The following is a 22769-nucleotide window of genomic DNA, read 5'->3' on the forward strand; positions in this document are numbered from 1 at the left end:
ACCAAAACAAATAATAGGTGCAGAAATGAGGAAAAGGAAAATAAAAATCCCAGGGGCTCAATAAAATGAATCCTGAGAATCTGCCAATGTCTCAAGACTTTTGTAAAAAAAAAACAGGATAATTATCAGGTATGAGGGAATGTGGTTACCAACATCACAGAAATGTCATGTTCATGGTCACAAAACATTGCCCCATTACATTTGTACAGAATAAAAGATAAACAAAAAAAGGTTCGAATCGACATAATTTATTCAACATATTTTTTTCAGTACTGAGCTTTAAAATGTATGAACTTCATTCCATATCTAATATAAATTGTAGCATGTGTAGGGGTGTTTGTGTATAGATAATACCCAGTGGCATTGCTTAATGTATAATTTAGGATAACTTTCAACAAGACTTTGGCTTATGCTAGTTTTATGCATGAATAGATCTATTTTATATAAATGAGAAACTCATTTTTTTTCATGCTTCAGTGGTTTGTCCATAACAGCAGGTAGGGTTTACAGTGACAATTATATATATATATATATATATATATATATATATATATATATACACACACACACACACATTACAATATTATACTATAGAAATTATATTGTAATTTTTATTTTGCTGGTTTTACACAAAATGATTTGACATCTAAACTAAATGCTTTCTTCTTTCTTGCCGTATAGTGGATTGGAAAATACACAAGGCTTTTGCTCTTTCTTGAGGTGCTGCAAGATAGAAATGAGTAGGAGTATTAGTTTATATCATTTTGTACATTACATTTTATTTGCATTACATGCTGAAAATTAAGAAAAACATTAAAATTGACAATATACCAAAAAATACAAAACATTCACAGACGCTAATACTGTACATACTGATACAGAAGGGGGTCCTGTTCTTGAGAGCTTAAAATATATTAGGAGGCTGAGGACGAATAAGACAAAAGGTTATGGACTGCACAGGCGTGGATAATTTGACTGTCATGTGGAGAAGTTGGTGGAGTCAAAGGTCTCAAAGGTATGTAGGACAGATGATTTATTTTTACAATGCGGGTTGTGGGTACAAGGAGGATGGGCTGTATGTTTTTTTTAACAGGTGTTTTTTTTAGTGAGCATTTAAAGTTAGAATAAGTAGGGATGAGCCTTGCAGAACAATGTAGGAAATGAAGGAATATGGGTACACCACAGGTAGAATCCTATAAGTAGAAAAAGGCAATTATGGTTGAGGAGAGATTCAAGTCTTCGGCAGAGCCAATATGCTGGTTAGTTGAGTACTTGGAGATAATTAATATAAGTTAAGAGCTCTGTATGTAGGGGTGAAGTTTGCAAAATTTATTTGAGAGGACATGAAGAGTCAATTGAGGGATTGGCACAGTGGGGCAGCAGATGAAGAGAAAATGGATTAGAAAATGGTCTGCTAGAGGTTCAGAGCAGATTGGAACAAAGAGAGCCGTAGCAATAGGTGGTCAACAATCCCAAAGACTGTTCAGATTTAATGAGGAATGACCTTTTGTTTTAACAGTGAGGAGATAAGATTGGTATAATTTTGGATGTAGATAGAAGCGAGATTGGAAAGGGCCAACCACAGAGTTAGAGAGAAAATAGTTAATACACTTATTAACTTTTATGGCTGGATGTTTTCCCCCGTAGCTGCCCACTAACAATCGGGCAGAGCATAAGAATAATACATAAACCATTTATTAAACTATTTATTTCCCCCACAATTATTCCATTGTTCATATAAATAAGCTATAAGAATATAATATTCAATACACAGAGAAATGATTATTTAATAAAAATATTAATTTCATAACTATACTTTCCTAGTAAAGCAGGGTTAATAAAACTTAATAACAATGACAAATAGATTTCATGAAGTTTATAAAGCAAAATGCTTTGGGGTGAAATAATCTCACAATAGGTAAGCAGTTAATTTGATATCCATGGCAACAACTTTGGAACCAATAACATCTCAAATGGACCAGAGACAATTAAGGAAGTAGTGTCTTAACGACGGGGAGCTTTCAGCCTGGAGAGAAGCTATGTCTTAACGGAAAGCAAAAAAAAAATACAATATCCGCAAGAAAAATCTATAGTACACAATATTTTGCCTAAGAAAAATGATAATGAAGGATAATAGCAAATGATGCATGCAACCAAATACCAAGAGATAACATCTACTTGCTACCTGTCATTGTAAGCATATATTACAATAAAATGAAATAAGTTTAAATAATAGTATTCACCTCATTTAGAATGTCGACAAAACCTTATATAGGATAAAATATTGGCTTAAATCCTTGATAACCACAAAAAACACACCGAGAAAAAAAGTACTTCTGATAGTGGGCCATACATTTTATATCAGAGCAACCCAAAGAGCAACTGCTACCCTTGACAGTTCCCCCTGCTTTAACTACAAACAATTTCCTTATAATGTGGTGTTTAAAAGAGTAATTTTGGTCACATTGCAAATAGAAACATAGATACACAGAGACATAGAAAGTGACGGCAGATAAGAACCATTCGGCCCATCCAGTCTGCCCAACCTCTGAATACTTTCATTAGTCCCTGGCCTTATCCTATATCTAGCTTGGCCTTATGCCTATCCCATGCTTGCTTAAATGTCTTTACTGCATTAACATCTTTCTGGTGGAAGGCTATTCCATGCGTTCACTACCCTTTCTGTAAAGTAATATTTCCTGATGTTACCTTTAAACCTTTGCCCCTCTAGCTTATGACTATGTCATCTTATTGTAGTAGTATTTCTCCTTATTAATAAACTCTCTTCCTTTATCGTGTTGATTGCCTTTAAGTATTTAAATGTTTCTATCATATCCTCGCTGTCACGTTTTTCTCCCAGGCTATTTAGGTTAAGATCCTTTAACCTGTCCTGGTAAGTTTTATCCTGAAATCCATGAACCATTTTAGTAGCCCTGTTCTGAATTTTCTCCAACATATCTCTATCCTTCTGGAGATACGGTCTCCAGTGCTGTATACAATACTCCAGGTGAGGTCTCACCAGTGATCTGTACAACGGCATGAGCTCTTCCCTCTTTCTACTGCTAATACCTCTCGCTATACAACCAAGCATTCTGCTAGCATTACCTGCTGCTCTACTGCATTGTCTGCCTACCTTTAAACCCTCCGAAATAATTACCCCTAAATCCCCTTCCTCTCACGTTGAGGTTAGGACAGTATCGAATATTCTATACTCTGCCCTTGGGTTTTTATGCTCTAGATGCATTACTTTGTATTTATCCGCATTAAATGCCAGTTGCCACAGCTCTGACCATTTTTCAAGTTTACCTAAATCATTTGCCATTTGGCTTCTCCCTCCAGAAAATAGGTGGTTGACGAGACAGTTTAAAAGGCAAATGGATCTGGTTTGACACTACGACAGCTCATAACAACCAGTGATTGTAATGAGAAGCACTTGTTAAAATGATAATAGATTTCTACATCTGAGAACGGTGCAGGTTAAGGCCTGTATAACATTTCTTGATAGGCTATATTGTCCTGATATTTCTTTTAACGTTAATTCAGGAACGGATTACTTTAAAATATTACTTTTTGGTAATTTTATAAAATAGTTTTTTAAGAGTGGTGTTAGGTATACTGCAAGTTCCTAGTTGGTATGACAATGTTTTAGTAAGTATTACCATCTCATTTCACAGGATACAACTAAATTTAACTCAAAATATTTCCTACTGATTCAAATGATTGGCTAAGAGACACGTACCGGTATTTATGTATTTTATTAGTTAATATAACTATATATTTTTGTAATTTAGTTTCATTTACTTAAAACATTCTTTAGCTACAGAGTAAGGAATATATTTCTTATTCCTAAAAAACAACCTTACAAGAAAATAAACAAATATGTGTGTATTATTGTCTCTGGCGGGTAGTCTTAGAGTGCATTCTAATTGTGGCAATTTCCTTTAGCAAATTGGCTATAAGGCATTTCTCATGTATGAGTGCGATAAAAAAGAAAGTCCGTAGGAAAATTTCTGCCAGAGGTTACATTGTGGAATCAATTCCCTGGTAACCATTTCAATTTCTATTCACAGTCAAGCGGTCCCCAGATGTGTGCATCCTAAACAGTGGATTTAGGCGGGTGGCACCATGTAACATATATCATGCTTAAAGCACAATTTAATGGCTACGATGTGCACAGTGGGGAACTAGAGGTGCATTTTCACAGCTTTCTCTCTTTGTATTCAGAAAATCTCTGCTTGTAAAATGTACCTGATTGAAGGAAATCTTAAGTTTAAACTCTAAATACCAAAGTTACAAGCATCGAATCGAGAATCATAGTTGATGGGTTGCTTTGGTTTGTTTTTATTAGAGAATTTTAAAAGTCTTTAACAAATGCATTGTATATCGGTTGACAGGAGGTAATGATATTCACCATATGGTGTACCGTAAACTCATTAAAAGATAATAATACACATAATATGTAATATGGCAGCCAAAGACATGGTGGCACACTGATTTAAAAAAAATAAATACCGTATTTCCCCATGTATAAGACACACCTTTTTAGAAAAATTTGGGGTCTAAAAATTGGGTGCGTCTTTTACAGTGGTGGTAGGTATATATATTTTTTTTACTAAAAAGGGTGTTAGCATGGATCCATGTGTAGGGGCACAAGGAGGGGGCACAGGGGGGCTGAAAGTGATGTACATGTACTGGCTGCCTGAGCATGATAGGAATGCGATTGTTAACAATTGCTAGCAGCTAACATCAATCACACGCCTATAATGTCCAGGCAGCCAGTACAATAACTTTATGTAATTTTTTTTTAATTTCGGCCCCCAAAATTAAGGCACATTTTATACAAGCGTCTTATACTTGGGGAACTTGGTAGTACTGTACAGCAAATAAAATAATGAAAGTAAATAGAAAGCACATCAAATCAGCACATAGAGCACCCAGAGAAGACAGAGGTGCTGTCTGGTAACATCCTATTCTATCACAGATTCAGAAACCCCGGGAGCGATTACAACCCTTCTGGTTCGGCCTCTGTTAGAGTGAATACAATTGAATTTATTGTGAATTTACGACTGAACACGTATAAAAGAAAAGTTAGTTGTTTCTTTCCTGCAGCTAGTTAAAGGTTTATGTCTATAGATTTTATATGAAGCTGCGATTGAACAATTCTCATAGATTGTCTCAGCATCCAGCGTGCCGATCCCCGGGTAGAGTCTATGACTGAGAGACACCGTTATATGATGAGACACCCCATCTCTCTTGTTATCTCTTGCTTTTCACTATGGTGGGGGATGGTTTTCCAATGCATCTCTCTGATATCGAAAATGCCTTGTCCTTATCTTTGTAATGCCCCTAGCAACGCTCACCCCTAGTTACCAGTTATCTGACTCACACAATGAATTCAATAGTCTCAGAACAACCTGCTGAAGTAATTCACTCTTAAAGTGATGTATAAGTGATTTCATAACTGGTCTGGCAACTTGACCAATGCAAAGTGATTCATTATGATTTTTCGATTGACATTATGGGTCCAGTTTTGTAGATACAGCAACTACATCAATATTTAGCATTGTTTGTATTGAATTCATTATTTTCTTCATAATTACAAATTCCAATTAGGCATTATGTGGGGCCAATACAAGACTGTTCTAAAAAAAAAACATACCCGTTGAAATGCGTTCCATGGAAAAACACTGATTTGGACGTTATAATCAAGATTACTGTCAGCCTCCTGAAAGCAAACAAAATGCAAAAGGTCAGCACTGACAAGGTAATGTTTTCCTGGTGGTTTGGTGCTATATTAATTTAATTTTAGCATAGTAAAATGAATGAATGGGCCATTTTACAAGCATAATGGCAATAAATAGAAAATAAACTTGCTATACCTGTCACGAAAACTGAGGAAGATATAGAATAGCACAAAAAGGAAGCTTGGAAGTAAAGCTAGATGGTCGCTGTGCTTAAGAAAGAAATTCACGAAAGCGTGTCATATGCACCAAGCTTTCCTAAAGAATCAATATGTTTAAATGTGACTTAAATAGAGCAGACCAGATGAGCCAAATGGTTTGTTTCTGCTGCCACTATCTGCATATCTATGAAAGGTCACTGGTATAATTACACAAAAACTAACTAAAGAGAGAAAAAGACTGTTAAAATCTCCATTTAGTCAAAAATATATGAAAATAAATAAATATTTTTTGTTCGTATACCAATATTTTTTGCTTGTTTTTTGTTTTGTTTGTATGCACTGGTATAATTATGCATTACACAGAACCATGCAAGAGTTTCTTGCACGAGGAGCTCACAGATGTTGGCCCTGGTTGGTGAGATGAAAGACCAACTATCCTCTAAACTCCAGTTTTAGTGAATAAACACATTATTTGATACTATTGAAAGACGGCATTAAGAAGAGTATAACATATTTGTTCTTACTTTTGTGAAAACCCAATTAAACTGTGATTTGTGTAAAATTATCATATATATGTTTGTTTTTAAATAAGAGTGAATATGGAAAAACAAAATATTGTCACGACAGGTGAGGAAGGTATGCTTCTTTAATCTAAATTTAATTAGACTGGAATATTTTAGATTAAAATACTTGGTTCAAGCAGAAGGAGATTGTACTTGTCAATAATAATAATAAGATAAATAGCTGGTTCGAGATTGGATATAACTGCTTGATAAAGATCTAGTAGTCTTTTTTTTCTGGAAGGATGAACAGATGCTATGTAACAGATCAATAAATAATCATTGTGTAAGTTAATTATAGATTGGGATGCAAAACACAGTTCTAGCTTTTATGAAAACATTGTAGCTGGGGGCTGTCAAATTCCAAACCAAAAGTGTCCCAAAGTGATAGAATACAGGAATTGATTTACAGTTTGGGTTAGGGGTGAAATATAGTTGTCTAACAAACCAACATCAGAGAGATTAGAGCTGGATCAAACACCTTTCTGTTTAGGTCAAACACCGAGATATGAATTGTGGAAACCAAGTATATGGGACTTTTGTGAGTCAATGATTCTCTATAATGCTGTGTTACAAAATAATATAATGATGATATAATATGATATTATAATATGATGATATAATAACATCATCTATCTATATCTACCCACCTACCATCAGCTATCTCATAAAGGTGTTTAGAGCAGTTGGTATTTGGAAAAGTAGGCAAGGTCAGGGAACAAATAAGCTACAATTATGGGAAGAGTGCATGGGCCAAATGGCTTTTACCTGCAAATACATTCTATTTTTATGTATCAGATATTGAAAAACAAAGAACTTGGAAGACAAAAATGGGAATATTTTCTATTTGGTAATTAAAGGGACCCTGCGAGTGTTTTGGCAATATGTTATTTTGTTAATGTTATTTTAGCAATATGTTAATTTGGCACCATTGTCTTTTACCTTATCTAACTAAGTACATTTTTATCGTATATAAACAAAAACATTTACAATAGAATGTAGACAATAATATTTCAAGCCATGGCATTCTTAAGCAGCGACTGAAAAGATTGTATCATGAACACACAGGACTAGATGATAATTTAGTTTCTGTATTAATTCTTGTGAAAAGTCTCTCCTGAATAAAAAGTACAGAATTTGTTTAGAATCAGATCATAAAAAAAGACAATATTAAACTTACAACAACAACAAAAAACTCAGATAACCAACAACATTAATTAAAGAGATAAAAGATTTTAGATTGTCACATAACGGTGATCAAGGTATAAAAGATATTATTGTTATATGTTATATTCAAACACGCTCAGGGACAGAGTTAAGAACATTCAGGACAACGTTTTATGGAGGAGGTCATGTTGTGCCTTTTAAATGAGATTTTGCTTGCTGGAACTGTCTTTTGGTGAAAAACCCTATCCTATAATTAACTGGCTTTAGACTTACTAATGTTTTATTAAAATGATATCCTTTTACATAACTTACAATAAAATAATTATTTTAGCCATTAAAGCAAAAATAAGAATACGAGTTGAAGTACATGCTTAGTACATGGGTGCTTTATTTTACTCCTAGACCCTTACCCATCTCAACCCCCTTTATATTGTGTTTGTTCTACAGTAGGTCAGTCATACTAACCAGTGGCATCATATTATAACTCGCAGGGCCATTTTATGGGTGGTAGCAGCTTGCATATGGAGTGTGAGCAGATCTCCGTGGGGTAAGAGGAAGGGAAGAGGGAAGAACAGTGTTGTGAGCTGCTCAAATGATGACATAGGGACTTAATAATAGGGACATAATCAAAGAGGTTTTGTATATGCAAGAAACAGATCGCTTACTGGTTAAAATCGCAATAAAAATGATTTCATGGTTTGCTTATCTTAACTAATACAGTACATTACCAATAGAGGTCAAAGTCATCCTGTAGGAACCACAAAAAAAAAAATTCCTCATTGACTTTAATTTAGTTTAGTTTATGAACAGGGCAGACCTGATGAAGGGTTCTCCATGTTTGTTCACCTCTAACCCTGAATCTAAAATTGACTGGAGTAATTCAGTTTACCTACGGGGGACTTGGATATCAAACATTAGAATATAAATTCTACTGAGCAGAGATCCACTATGCATGAATAAATACATGGGTAGTATTCACTGCTCTGGCAGCATTATAATATGGAAATATTCATACCTTTTTAAATCCCAACACAAAGCTGAATTTCTGAATTAATGCCACTACGGCCACATTTAAAGTGGTTCTATCAATATTACCGTTTTAACTAAATCTGTTAATACACAGTGCTTATACCTTGTTCTTAAAATTTTAAAGATTAGGGACTATTTATTTCAATAGAGTCCAGTGGAATTCATGTCAAAATATGCTGAATTATTTCTCTACTGTCTTAAACACATCTCTTTGTCCGACCCCCCCCCCGACCCCAGTCTATAGGAAGAACTTAATAGGAAAAGTCAACCTCATAGTTAAAAAGACTGGTAGTTAAAATGGGTACTCACTCAGCATATAGAGAAAGTGGATTTTTAATACATATTTTATTGTTTTAATCTTACTTTGCTCTTTCATGGGATTAACTAATAGAACCAAAATATAATTCTGCCAGAAAAAGTAACAATGTTCAATTGAACAAAACATATGAAAGTTAGAGGCTGACCAGTTTACGACAATATTATGTAATTTAAAAAGGAAAGCGCTTTGAACTATGAAGATTGAAAGACTACTGGCATGAAACCCACAAACTGGTGAGAACCCTCTTGATTTCACATTGTTACATTTGTAGCAAGCTGTATAATTTGATTTGAATAGTTAGTTCAATTGAGTTTGGTTAGTTTGATTGAGTCTTTCCTGTGGAAACCCCAGATATCTATTTAGACTATTAGTTAACTATGTAAAGGGGAAAATGCTTCAACATGTAAATTCAATCCAGGCTCCCCAAAACAACATAAGGTACACTAATATACATATCAATCGATAATTTAACAAACTTTGTATCATTAATGGTTTAGAAAACAGATCTTGATACATTTTGGTTATAGTAATTATATGAAATTAACATGGATCTCTAGACATTTAAAAAACTATTATAACTTAATTGAACTTGATATTTTAATTACTTTGATCTTAATTGGCTGCCCAGAGGTTTGCTTTCATCTGCTTAGAACTGCTGTGATTCTCAATTGAAAAGTGTATTGAGTTACACTCGTTAAATATGTACTTGGATTTGATTGTTTATTCAGATTGCTGCCCAGGAAGGTATATCGCTTACTGGTGAATATAGTTTTAGCATGCAGATTATATTCTCTGAGAAGATTACCAGATTGTATACTTTTGCCCTAGTATGATAGCACTTGTGATTAATGCTGATTTTATTTACCTCTTTTGGTACGGTTTGGCAAGTTTCTCCATAAACTGGATTGGAAAACCCTTCTTGAATGCTTCCTTTATTCCTTTGCCTGTTGAAAAAGGTAGTTATTAAACTTAACCCTGCGGTTTAGAATTATTATTAGTACCGTGTTCTAAATAGTATACCACTTTTACAGTATTACATAGGACCTCTTTAGAATTTGCATACCTCTAGTAGTTGAAGCAACAGTATAAAACCAGATTTCAACAATGCAGATTAAAGATCTCACCAGGCCTTAGTTGTTAATAGTTTTATTATGTACCCTGACCCACATTGCCGGGGGGCCCTATGGTTATTCCTCCAAGGTGTAGAAAACAAACCTTAACTGATGATTCCTCTTTGAATAAACTGATTAATTACATCTTAAAGAAAATAAAGTATCATCCGTAAGCCTTGTAACTACTTGGACAACTGTAGTGTAAAAATCCCACTATGTTTGCAATGGTGGATTCTTTTTGTAGTTGGGTGTTGTTGGGAAAAACAGCCATAACAGTGATTAAATCTTAGTAAGGAAAAAATTGTCTATTCTATATAGGTAATGGTACAAAAGCATGTGAATACCAATAACTGTACATGCCATCTAACATTTCTGCGAAATTACTAAACTGAAGCCTGCAAAATATTAGTCTCTGCTTTTTCAGACAATACATGTGTTTTAGTTAGGAAATTCTGTTCACATGTTTTTCCATGCTGGCTTTGCTTCATTAGCGTACTCTGTCAATCTGCCTCCAAGGTGAAGTCTATAAAACAATGTATAAATTCCATCCCTTCTGAGGCTCTTTGAAAGTGCAAACTAATGAGGCACAACCAAGCTAAAAGCAGAATTTCTGCTTGTGACCACAATACTGCTTTTTCCATTTTTACAACCCATTTCAAATGTGTTCCGAATTGGCTATTGCAATCATTAACCATTCAAAACTGAAACATTTGTTACAATATATGAAGAAAAACTAGTTTTAAGATACTTCATTGCGTGGGCATAGTAGGTATTTAATAAAGATAAGTTTAATTAAATCAGGGTCGGATTTCAAAAAGCATGTGTCTTAAATTCCCTGGTTTGGTAGTCAGATTTCTATCAGTACAAAGTTTCTGTATATACAAATAAAATAGTGTAGTTATCTATCTACTACCTTGTTCATTTAGCACTTTTATTAAACGGTATCTTAACATAGAAACAGAATTTGATGCCATAGCCAGTCCATACAGTTTGTTCATGTTTCCTGATGTAAAGACTCAAAGCTTAATTAGTCCTTTGTCTCATCTTTGATTCAGGATAGATTTATTCCTATCCCATGCATGTTTTAAACTACCTCACTGTATAAGCCTCTACCATTTCTTAGGTACTTTGTGGTTGTCAAAAAGAGATAAGAAAACATCTTGGCGTTTCAAAACATCCAGTATGAGATCTCTCTTTGAATACTAGAAACATATTGTGTAATTTAATTTCATAGCACATGCATACCTGGGAACTCTATAGGTTTGACCCAGAGTCTCCAGATAAAGCCCTGGTTGCCTGGGTCTCCAGATCATTTTCTTCTTTCTCTGGGCAGGGGAGAGCCACTTGACTACATCCAATTTGAACTTACTTCTTGCCCACGTCTCTCCCACTCCCCAACCACTGTCTGGGGCTAGATCTATTCCTATGGGGTAGCCTACTCTGAGAAGTTCCCAGGTATGAGTGTATAAAATATGGCACATTCCCGATGAAATAAACACTCCTATGATGTTTTGATAATCTGAATGATAATGTTATTTTTGTTCAGTGACTAGACGTGCAGTATGGATAATAACTTTTAGAATATGTAAGACTATTATAATTGCAAGCAGTGAAGACTACAGACTAGTGGTTTACTTGCAATTTGTGTAAACCTGTGTTTTATTTTAGGGCACAAGATTCATATGAAATAGTCAAATTCTTGAAAAAAAACATATTGTCAGTATTGGGCTATGGCTGTGATTCTACTAACAATTAAGAATTTAGCATTATATGTTTTTTTAAAAAAATCCTCTTCTAGGAATTACAATAAATACAACAATAAAATAAAGCATTGCTTTCCTAAGAGACAAGAGATTGATAAAGATAAAAAAAAACACTGACAAGGATGAATGTGGGTCATTAATAAGAAAAATGACCCTTTACAGCAAATTAACATAGGGAAAGTACGTAATAAAGAAACATTGACAGCTAGTGAACTAATGACAAGCGGCATCCTTAGCGGGTAAAATTTATGTGAATTCATTTTGCGTTAAAAGGCCAAACAACAAAGTATAAAAAGTGAATCTGGTGCAAATTCTGAATTCAGGTTCATCTTTAGTTTAGTTTTAGTTTTTTTCTTCTGACCAAGTAAAGCCTTGGCTTGTTAGGAAAATACCGGTACATCCATGATAAATGTATTTATATGCTAATGACATAAGGAAAGCACGTGATAAGGAAACATTGACAGCTAGTGAACTAATGACAAGTATACAGTATGTATTGTGCAAGCAAAATTACAAACACACACACACATATAGTAAAATTATATTACTATTACACTGAAGTTTTTATCCCCGCTTTACGATCATTGATAAAATAAAGAACCAGCAACACAATTTAACCGTTTGTACCCCTATATCACCATGGCAGCTATGCTGATTCCCATTTCCAGTTGGCTTTATCATGCACAGCCTCTGCTTTGTTTGGGTGGGATTTTCCACACGCTAATCTGGTTCCACAATGTTTTATTTGCCATTTGGGAAGCATTTTCACTTACAAAGAATTCTAACACAATGAGGGAATTTTCCATTTGTAGAAAACTCTTTCCATTCTCCCTCAAGCCTTATTCTCAAATTAAGCTCCCCCCCCACTGAAATGATTATTTTTCACTTTTAAATCCAGTCCATTATTGGAATTTGTAAGTGATTTTTACAACACTGTTTTAATAACATAATTTAGCAAAACATATTTCATAGTATGTCATATAATATAATGTTTTATTCAAGGCATTTAACAATAACGTTTGTAACTGAGAACCACTTTTCAGTTAAACACTGCTCAAATTGCAAAGAATAAGGGTCAGTTAAGGAAAGTATATGCTAGCAAACCATAGTTTACAGCCATATTTAGGGGGAGTAACATAGTGTCAGCACTGATCCCTGAAAATAAATCTGTCCCTATCCACAATACTCTAAATTTGAGAAGATGTTTACTTTATTTATAAGTGAATAATGTATATTCAAATCTGATAAAATGATGAAACTTGAAGATCACTTAAAGGCAATCTTTCATTTTCCTCTTTTTTCTGATTTTATAAAGATGACTGATATTGGAAAACAATAGCTAGTTACTGGGTTAAAATTCCTTCATTTTTTTACTTTATCTATTTATGCCGCTGTTAAATAAAAGGCTTCTATGCATAAATAAGGACATTCCAAAGTAAAAACCCATACAATATAGGTCAAGTTTCTGTTTCATTTTTCTTACATATAAATTATAATAAATGTGGGTTTTGTTCTCTCTTTTTTGTGTGTGTTGATTGACGGCAAAAAAATTTCTCACCTTTTATAGAAGATGCATACGATTGCAACCGTGAGTACAGTTAAGAAACAAACTAGTCCAGCGCTTAGACCAACCCATACGCCTGTTAAGACATTACAAAAGCACATTGTTACACGGAGGAATACACTTTTGAAGATTTTCCATATTGTGAGGATTCTCTTTACCATTCACATTGTCTTCTGTTATTAAAGGAGGAGACTGAGTAGAACTTAGGTGGCAGCGGTTTCCTTTCCATTTTTTTGGACATCTGAAAATAAACAAAAATGTAAAAAAATTATTTTGATAGACTTTAGTCTTTTAAAAAAACGTATTTAAATGTTGCTGGATATGTACTACTTTATACATTGTACCTTTTCTCCTAAAAAGATGTAAAACAATTTAAAATATTTTGTTTGCCCTGTATTATTTTTGTGCCATCAGGTTTGAGGGCATAGTGATAAAAACGACACACATGGCCGATAGGTGGGGGATGGGCATGGATCCACAATTCTCTGTACCACGTCATAGAATGCTGTGTGCACAGCGGCTGGGTGAGCATGCATGAGCAGCGCCTAGACAGCCATATTGGAAAAGACCAAGAAATGGGGCTGGCAATGTTTGAGTAATTATAACATTTTATACATTGCTAGGGATTGTGCTGCACAATGTTAATTGGGGCCTTTTCATGTACCTATTAAAAATTTTAGAGGACTTTAATAATCTTTAATTATGGGGAAACAGCTTATTGATCCAAGGAGAAATCTGACTGCCATTTTGGGGTCAAGAAGGAATTTTTTTCCCTGGTTAGTGCAAAATTGGAAAGAGCCAACTGGGGTTTTTTGCCTTCTTTTGGATCAACAGCAAAAAATTAACAGATATAGGAAAGGCTGAACTTGATGGACGCATGTCTTTTAATTATTATTATACTTATATAACTATGTAACTATGTAACCTCTAGTAATAAAGGTTTATGTGCAGTTTCTTAAAGCAATGTAGGTAGATTCCAGGAGGTGTTAAAATGTCCTCCTTGGTCTGACCATTAAGATCCCATTGTCCCTTCTTCCCTGAGGGATCACAAAAAAATAAAGGATGATGAAGGATGATTTAGTATGAAACTACCTGGCTATGCCTTTGGTAAACGGTGTCAAATCAGAGCTGTATTTAATGTAAAGCTGAGTAACCTAAGAACATCTAATAATAATGGAAATAACACAAGGAATTGTTTCCAGTGCTAGAGTCTTTTGCTTTTATGTCATATGTGACATAACACGTACTCTTTTGACATATTTTCTAGGCAATCTGGTATATTTTTCTCTACATTCCACAATTACCACATACAAATTCCGACAAGCTAATTAATATCCAGTTAATACAGAAGCTATATAGTTACTCAAATTACAGACTTTAAACTATGCTGGCACAGATAGGATTTGCATAACAGCTGTGACCACAAATAAGATTTATTTTTCTCTTTAGGATTGAACACTGCCAATAATTAAACATTTATTTGCAGTTGTCAATCACAATCTTTTTCCAGAAAATTAAGTAAACTATAGTAAAATGAAGTAAACTTGTTTGGATGGCATTGTTATGTTGTAATGCTCAATGGAGAAGCTAAAACAATTAAAATAGTATTTTGTAATATTAACAAAATATTTAGGGTTATTCTAGTAATTTTTTATAGGTGATGAGTTGAGTTGTGCTACCCAAAGACAAGATTTTTCCCAGCACTCCCATAGGCTTTACCTATTAAAATGTTGATTATCGCAATATGTCGATGGAGTTCAGGGTTTTAGCTACAGCAGGTAAGTAGGTTCAGCTGGGTTGAATTTGGCAGATACAACTCATGCCATTCACTGTTTGTTGACAGAGAGAGAAGGATAATCAGATGGACATGCCTGGAAACTTCCCAGGTGAGGCTACCAAGCTCTCCCTCTTTTGGGGAACTGGATTTGTGAAGGGGTTAGTGAAGTTGTGCATAGGAAATGGCTAATCCCAGACAGCCCTAGACTGCCCTAGACTGCCCCAGTCTTAATGAGTGGAGAGGGGATATGACCAAACACCACCCCCTTCCCTGAGTAATTAGAAATATTTCTCTCTCCTCACTCATATCATCTCACTCTGCAGTCCTGCTTTCCTGATTACACTTTTTGTGATCAATGACATATCCAATGACAATGGATAATGTGGAGACCCCAGCCTGTATAGTATTTGCTGCATTGTCCATTGCTTCTGCAGTGTAACAGCGCCAGCAGTAAATGTTGTTTCATTGTCTCTGTTAGCTTGATGTCAGAGATGGTGGCTTCTGTAGACAGAAGGAATATCAGGCTATAATCAAACAACCCGGTATCGCATGGTGATACAAAAGTGTTGGATGTGTTTTTGGACTGCACATGGGAAGCAGCCATTTTTGTGCCAGTACTACACAGACCTCTCATCCCTCCAACCCCCTCTCATGCCAGAAGTATAGAAATGCTTACTTTATTTTATTTATTTATCGTCCATACTAGAATATGAGAGAAATGTGGTCGGTGGGGTATGAGAAAAAGGCTACTAAAGTACAAGTCAGACGGAGGAAGAACAGACCACCACAGGACAAAGGATAAAAGGTGAAGAAAGGTATAGGGGAGAGATATACTGAATAAGGGGAAAAGAGAGACACATGGGGAGGCAAGAAAGACCTGAAAGGAAACAGGTAAGAGAGTAAAAGACTCCAATAGAAAAAGGAAAATGATTAGAAAAGAAAATAAAGACTGGAGGACAAGAACCATAAAAACCTGAAAAAATGCTATAAATAGATAATTTACTCTTCGTTCCTTTTGAAAAAAATATCATAGATTCTACTATACTTATGTTTTGACATTTTAGGGGAAGTGTATAACACACTGTAATGTGCACTGCTTCCTTCATTAATAAGAGGTAATTAGGCAATAGGCATGGGGCCTGTATGATCTATTAATGAAATATGTATCGAGCAATAACCTAACCAGGAGAATGTTGGCCATTCAGTGCTCCTTTACGCATGTGAATCGATCTATCTAATTGTGCTAATTAAATTAAAGCTGGCTCATTACCTAGATGACTGTCCTTGTCTGACTGTAAACACAAACCATGTGCTGGGTCTTTCCTGCCAAGATTATAATGATGAATGGGTGCTGTAGGACATGTAGTATGATTGCTTGGAAGACATGCTAGCTCTCTTTTGCACTACTAAATAATAGTTTTACACTTACGTCAGGAAGTACATGTTGACAAATGGTTGGGTTACTGAACTAAAACAAGGAGATTTGTCTACATTTTGCTGACAGAGTATGCCTGTCCTATCGGCACAAGCAGACTAATTACTTGGTGTAATTGCAGATGCTGTAGGTGATAAATCATCATTTACACAATGCTGCGCCATTTGCACTGAAACAGTTTGTATGAATAAAATTCACCTCTGGAGTTTAGAAAATACATTCACATGAGCCCCTTGGTAAATACTACCTGACCGTATCATAGCTCCAAAGAAACAAATACTTTCATATTTTCATATGAGACATATGGCTATCCAGTATATATATATCTATCTATATAGATATATATATATATATATATATATACACACACACATTTCATATGCATTTGGGTTTTTCTTGTAAGCCTGCGCCAACGGCACCTTGTGTATTAAAATGTAGCTTGGAGAGATTATAAATCATGTTGTCATTTTGAGAGAATCAAAAATCCATCTTTTTCCCCCAGGAGACAACATTAAATCATACATCCTAACTTCTTCTAGAACATATACTGTTAAAGGCGGGGGCACAACCAATGCCGCGATCATGAGTATGTAATTTATTTTTAGTAAAACTTAGTAAAATTGAATGTGTAGTTTTGCCAATGAACCTTCATTAGGTACTTTATTAATGGCTTTTTTTTTGCAGCATCTAGAACAGAAGACAAATGGCCAGATGGAAGAGCAAAGTGATGGCAGATAAATTATCTGATTAAAAAAAAAAAGACTTGGACGTGGCAGTCACGAAAAAGAAAAGCATCTCATGTATACATATTTAAAAATTAAAATTAAAAAATTAGCTGTATCATCATTGTGTCTGCAATAGAACTATCTATAATGGCTGTCTGTATAAACGTATACTTATCAATATACAGCATTCTGCGTAATATGTACTCGTGATACTTTCATGCATCGTATCATTATCAATGTACAGCGTTATGCCGACTATGCATTATCTCCGACGTATCCAATCATTGTTTGATTTACAAAAAGAACCCTGTAAACCAAATGATAAAATTTGAACAGGTGCAGATCCACTTAATTAAAATATCTGAAATAGCTAATTACATTTACAAGAAATTTAAACAGTCCACTTCAATCACGATTTTTGTACTTACACTGTCTAGTGAACTGTCTAATATTTCCCAGTCTCCTGAGAAGCAAACAGCGATGATACAATCTATTAAATCTTGTCATGTTCGGTTATTTATTTTTTTAACACGGTAATGATGAATATGTATGTTTTCATAGGAATAAATTACAAAACATTATGGCCTTAAACAGGCATTGAAAAATATCCCTTAGATTTACTAGTCATGGGGACAAACTCACTTGCCCAGTACTTGGTTTTTAGTATGGAATCCTCTACAAACCCCATCAAACTCATTCACATCCTAAATCTTGCAGACACTAAAACTACCGCCACAGACATTCAAAACGTGCTTCAGGTCTCATCATTCACACACAGGGATAACATTCATCATTCACCATTCACATTTCATCATTCACACAGACCTCTCTCAACCAAACGGAAACACGTGCCACTCTCAGCCGCATATTCTGCTTAGATATTATAATATATAAAGTGTCTTTGTGAAGGGGTGGGGCTAGTCATGTGTAGGGCAGGGCTAAATGCATCTGGGGGCATAGCTAGCCTTATATGGCCTTTACTGGGTGTAGAGTGGGAGGGCAGTGGGCAAGGAGAAGGCTTTATATATATATATATATATATATATATATATATATATATATATATATATATATATATATATATATATATATATATTGTTATTTCATATTTTAATATAATTATTACTATTTAAGACCTAGACACATTCAGGTAGCCATCAAAACAAGATGTAGCGAACACAGTAGCAGCCATTAAACCAAAACCAAGAATATATAATATATTGCATGATGTTAAAATTTTAGGCTACTTTAAACAATACCTTGGTTTATATTATCATAGCAGTAGTTGACCAATGTATAACCATACAGTACATAAGATTAGGGAAAAAATGACCATATAACAGACATTTTGAAAGATCCCTGAAGAGCTTATTGCAGTGTTCTCTGAAATGCAATCTCTGTATGTATCAATAACGAATAGCATAAGTCATTTGATTTAAACAACGAAAATAACATTTTCATCTCTTTCAAATATTTTAAAATATATTTATTTTTTTAGCTCTGTCTAATTTTCTTCTAAGTAGAACATTTCTCTTTTGCAATGTTTTTCCTTGGGTCTATTTCAATTATCTATAACCTATAATCACCGTGTACCCTTATCTTCTTCTCCTTATCTTCTTATCTTGCGTGTTTCTATAAGCAGGAATAATTTTTTGCTCCAGGAAAAAAAACCGAGCTAAAAACAGCTTTGTCCTCATGTTCCGCCAAAAAAAAAAAAATAATTCTGATCATCAGCTAGGATGTGTTGCCATATAATAAAAAATAGAAAGGGAGTAAAAAAGAAAATTAAAAAAAGTCCTGAATACATTTCCAGTATGGGAAATCAACTGAACAACGGTGCCTGTAGTTCCAGCCTTTAGTGCATCACATCGTGCAAACTTACTGGAATACAAATGGATTCTGCAGGACTAGCATGCATGAGGTTTCAATAAAAACAGACTTTCCGTTACTCTGGTCACCCACACAGAAAAAAGGAAGTCAAACTGTTTGCTGACATGTCTCTGGTGGTTTGAAGAAATGCCTCCTCTCTAGAGATTGATGCCAAAACTTGACTTTAACAGACAGATAATATATTGAGGGTGATTATTTCAATGCAAATCAGGAGCCACAGATTGAGCATGGGTTTTGTGGTGGCTGCAGACAAACCACATTTGTGGTGCTTTAATAAACAGTTATTGCCTTTGTCTTCTAAATGTTACAGTATGTGCTCTTATTTTGTGGTCGTATTGTAAAAGAATGAGACACTGCCTAATTTAATCATGGAATCGAAGCGCCATTATAACTTTATTTTCCTATTTATTAAAAAAAGGCATGCAGAGGGTAAGCAGACACAATTTTCACTTCAGAAACATATTTTAGAGGCAGTTTAGTAGAATTCCATGAGAGTTCCATTTTTTCCATTAACTACTTTGAGAAGAGCTTGAAAAGCCTGGAAATCATTGTACTCCCTGCCATCCAGATGTGGTTTGGGTTAATCCTAATCACAAATCCAGATCTTGATCATAATACTGAAATAAAATCCAATCCACCCACCCTAGAAAAATATTTCTAGTATGCGTTTATGTTATGTTTGTTTCAACAGGGGAAGAACCAGAATTCTAAAGACTGAAAGTAGACAGAAAAGGGTGATTCAAAGAGAGTGATTATTAATATACCTTTCTTAGAATAAAACCCATTCGGGTAGCCATCAAAACTAAATGTAGAGAAACACAGTAGCACCGACTGAAGCAGAAATATTGTACAATGAATACATTTTAGGCTACTTTAAATAATTTCCTAACTTGGTTTATGTAGTTATAGCACTGTTTAATTGCCCATGGCTAATATATAGCCATATAGCAGGTAAAATTAAGGGAAGCAATAATTGTGAACGTAAAACTGACAGTTTGAAATGTCCATGAAGAGCTTATTGTAGTGTTTTATGAAACTCTGTGTCAATATGTGTGAATAAAAAAACATATTCCAAAAAAGTTGTTTTGCAACATTTTTGATCACACTTATTATTATATATTTTTGTTTAACTTGTATATACTTTATAACCTACAGCTACATAATAAGCTATTAATAATTCTGTCACCCTCTGACCTCTCTACAAGAAATAATTATAACAACTTATAGGACTTAGACTTTCTATAATACACTAATCCCTACACACAGGGAGGTCCTCCACCACATCGTCGACTGAGACCTCTATCCAGTGTCCCACGATATCGGCAGTTTCTCCTGCTGCCTCTGCTGGTTCTCACTCTTATTCCGCTTCTGAGCGGGCTTCGTCTTGCTACAGCGGCCACCTGCACAGCGGTGCCATACACATGATGGCCATGGGCATACGTACTGAATGAAGAGACGTCACTCCATTTTAATTTTGGCTCAAAATACGAATTTGGTGCCTTCTCTTCTCCTGTGTTCTAAGTAATTCTCAAAACCCAACTACACCTTGCCCTCTGATGGTCGTTCCTATGCGTGTCATGGTGTATCCTAGCACGACAGGAATGCACAAGTCTAATGGAAAGCGAGAAGCTCACTCTGCCATCTCTGATCATACTCCAGAAATAACCAGGAAACTGCCCCCCACATCACATAGAAAAACAATCACTATGTCCCTGTTGTGCAGTGCAGTCTATACAGTATATAAATCACAGAAAAACAAGTAAGCAGGTAGGGGCCTCGTGCTACCAGGGACCCTGGGCCAAATGACCCTTTTGCCCCATTCTGAATATGCCCCTGAAGACTACAGGCATGAGGGAGTGAGCGGTCAGCAGCAGGACTGTATGACCCACCAAAGTGACCTGTCTGCCCCCAGGGCCAGCCCTACCATGGAGCAGATTGGGGCAATTGCCCCAGGTGGCACTGGAGAAAGAGAGGGGCGCCGAGCGGTTTTCGCTTATCAAGTTGTCAGTACCCGCTCGGCGCCCCTCTCTCTCCTCTGCGAGCCCTCTAGCTCGGTCTCGGTGCCGGCTTGTAATGCTGAGCGACGGAAAATGACGTCATTTCCGGCACTCAGCAGTAAAGCAGCGTGCACCGTGGCAGAGCAGGGAGACTCGCCGCAGGACTGCTGAAAGGTAAGTGCAAAGGGGGGCGATAGGGTAGATAATAGGTAGGGAGGTAGGTAGGGAGGTAGGTAGGGAGGGAGGGGAAGGCTGGATAATGACCCCTGGCGTCGCCGGGGCGGGGGTTGGCATTATGTCTTGGGCCAGCCTGACTGCCCCTGCCTTAGGACAGCCCTAATGACACTTTTAAAATAACAGCTATGACTTGAACACCTTCTGATTCTATTCTGCTTCTAGAAGAGAGGTTTAACTTTTCATATTATCTGCTTTTTTGATAAGAACAACACAGCACAGTACTCAGTAATGTAACCAAAATGATTTTTATCTGCTGAATGTAAAAGCTGCCTCTGGGCATTGACAATTTGTGCTCTTGTTCTCTGGCTTTCCTGGAGCACGCTGTCTACAGTAAAGTATGTGGTTTGAGGGGAATGCATGTGTTAAAGTGAGTGTGGCAGAAAATGCATACATGCTGAATGCCTGCACATTAAATCATCCCTCCCATGATTAACACAATGAGCAGGCAATAAGAAAGAGAAAATCCTTCATATGTACTATACACCTAGCGAATGGTGCAGGTCCGCAGGGTGACCTGAAACGGATGTGCGAGTTGTGATCAGGGCCGGCTTTAGGTATGCCATCTTTGCCCCAAACAGCCTCCCTGTGCCATATTTGCCTCAAATGCCTGCCTGTTTCACACATCCATGCTATCACACACATACTCATTCATTTAATCATTTACAGATGCTCATTCACAAATATTCATTAATTTACACTTACTTATTCATACACCTTCCTGCACCGTCTTACCTTAACTGCACATTTCTTTGTGACACTTGCACACTTCTGTAGCTTATTTCTGCTTTCTCTTTTATGGCCCAGGGGAACCAGGAACCCTACTGCATTTCTGCTTGCCCTGGGTGGTACACTAGCGGGTGCTTGCACTGTGTGTGAGCAACATGGAGGTAAGCAGCAGGTCCGTATGGAGGTGATTCCAGGGTTGTGTGGACTCAAGGGGCAGCTGCTATGGGCCCCCTTTTGCTTCACAGTCATATGCTGGCACTATATAGTGAGGCAGCCACAAAAAAAGGTGTGATTGACGTGTGTGGTGCAAGAGCAGTTGTCTACAAAGTTATAACAGAAGGCTTCCAGTATACCAAAAACTGGCTCATTCAGACCTGGCAGCTAGTTAAACTGAATGACGGTTATGCTTCGACAGCAACTGAGCTGTCAGAACACAACTAGTGTCTCTTCCATCTTTCTCTATAACAGACACAATGGTGACTGACATGTTTGCTTCCTAGAAACATTATTTTCTCCTCTTTAGTACAGAATTATGTCTCACAAGCAAAGACTGGTTAACTGCTGAG

The 22769-nt window shown here is 35.9% G+C and overlaps 1 protein-coding gene across 2 annotated transcripts in view; it reads right to left on the bottom strand.

The window, feature by feature from the left end:
* Positions 1 to 597: 597 nt before the first annotated feature.
* MALRD1 (MAM and LDL receptor class A domain containing 1) overlaps positions 598 to 22769 on the bottom strand; it is a 128595-nt gene continuing 106423 nt past the window's right edge. The window contains exons 37-41 of one of the 2 annotated variants that reach the window (XM_053467034.1): positions 13575 to 13657; positions 13411 to 13492; positions 9843 to 9921; positions 5660 to 5725; positions 598 to 723 (exon numbers count right to left, since the gene is read on the bottom strand). In XM_053467034.1, coding sequence (XP_053323009.1) covers positions 652 to 723; positions 5660 to 5725; positions 9843 to 9921; positions 13411 to 13492; positions 13575 to 13657 — 382 coding nt within the window. In that variant the 3' untranslated portion in view covers positions 598 to 651. The remainder of the gene's footprint in view (positions 724 to 5659; positions 5726 to 9842; positions 9922 to 13410; positions 13493 to 13574; positions 13658 to 22769) is intronic. The other variant, XM_053467035.1, reaches the window with a different exon arrangement.

The sequence above is a fragment of the Spea bombifrons genome, chromosome 5, assembly GCF_027358695.1.
Source record: "Spea bombifrons isolate aSpeBom1 chromosome 5, aSpeBom1.2.pri, whole genome shotgun sequence".
NCBI lineage: Eukaryota > Metazoa > Chordata > Amphibia > Anura > Pelobatidae > Spea > Spea bombifrons.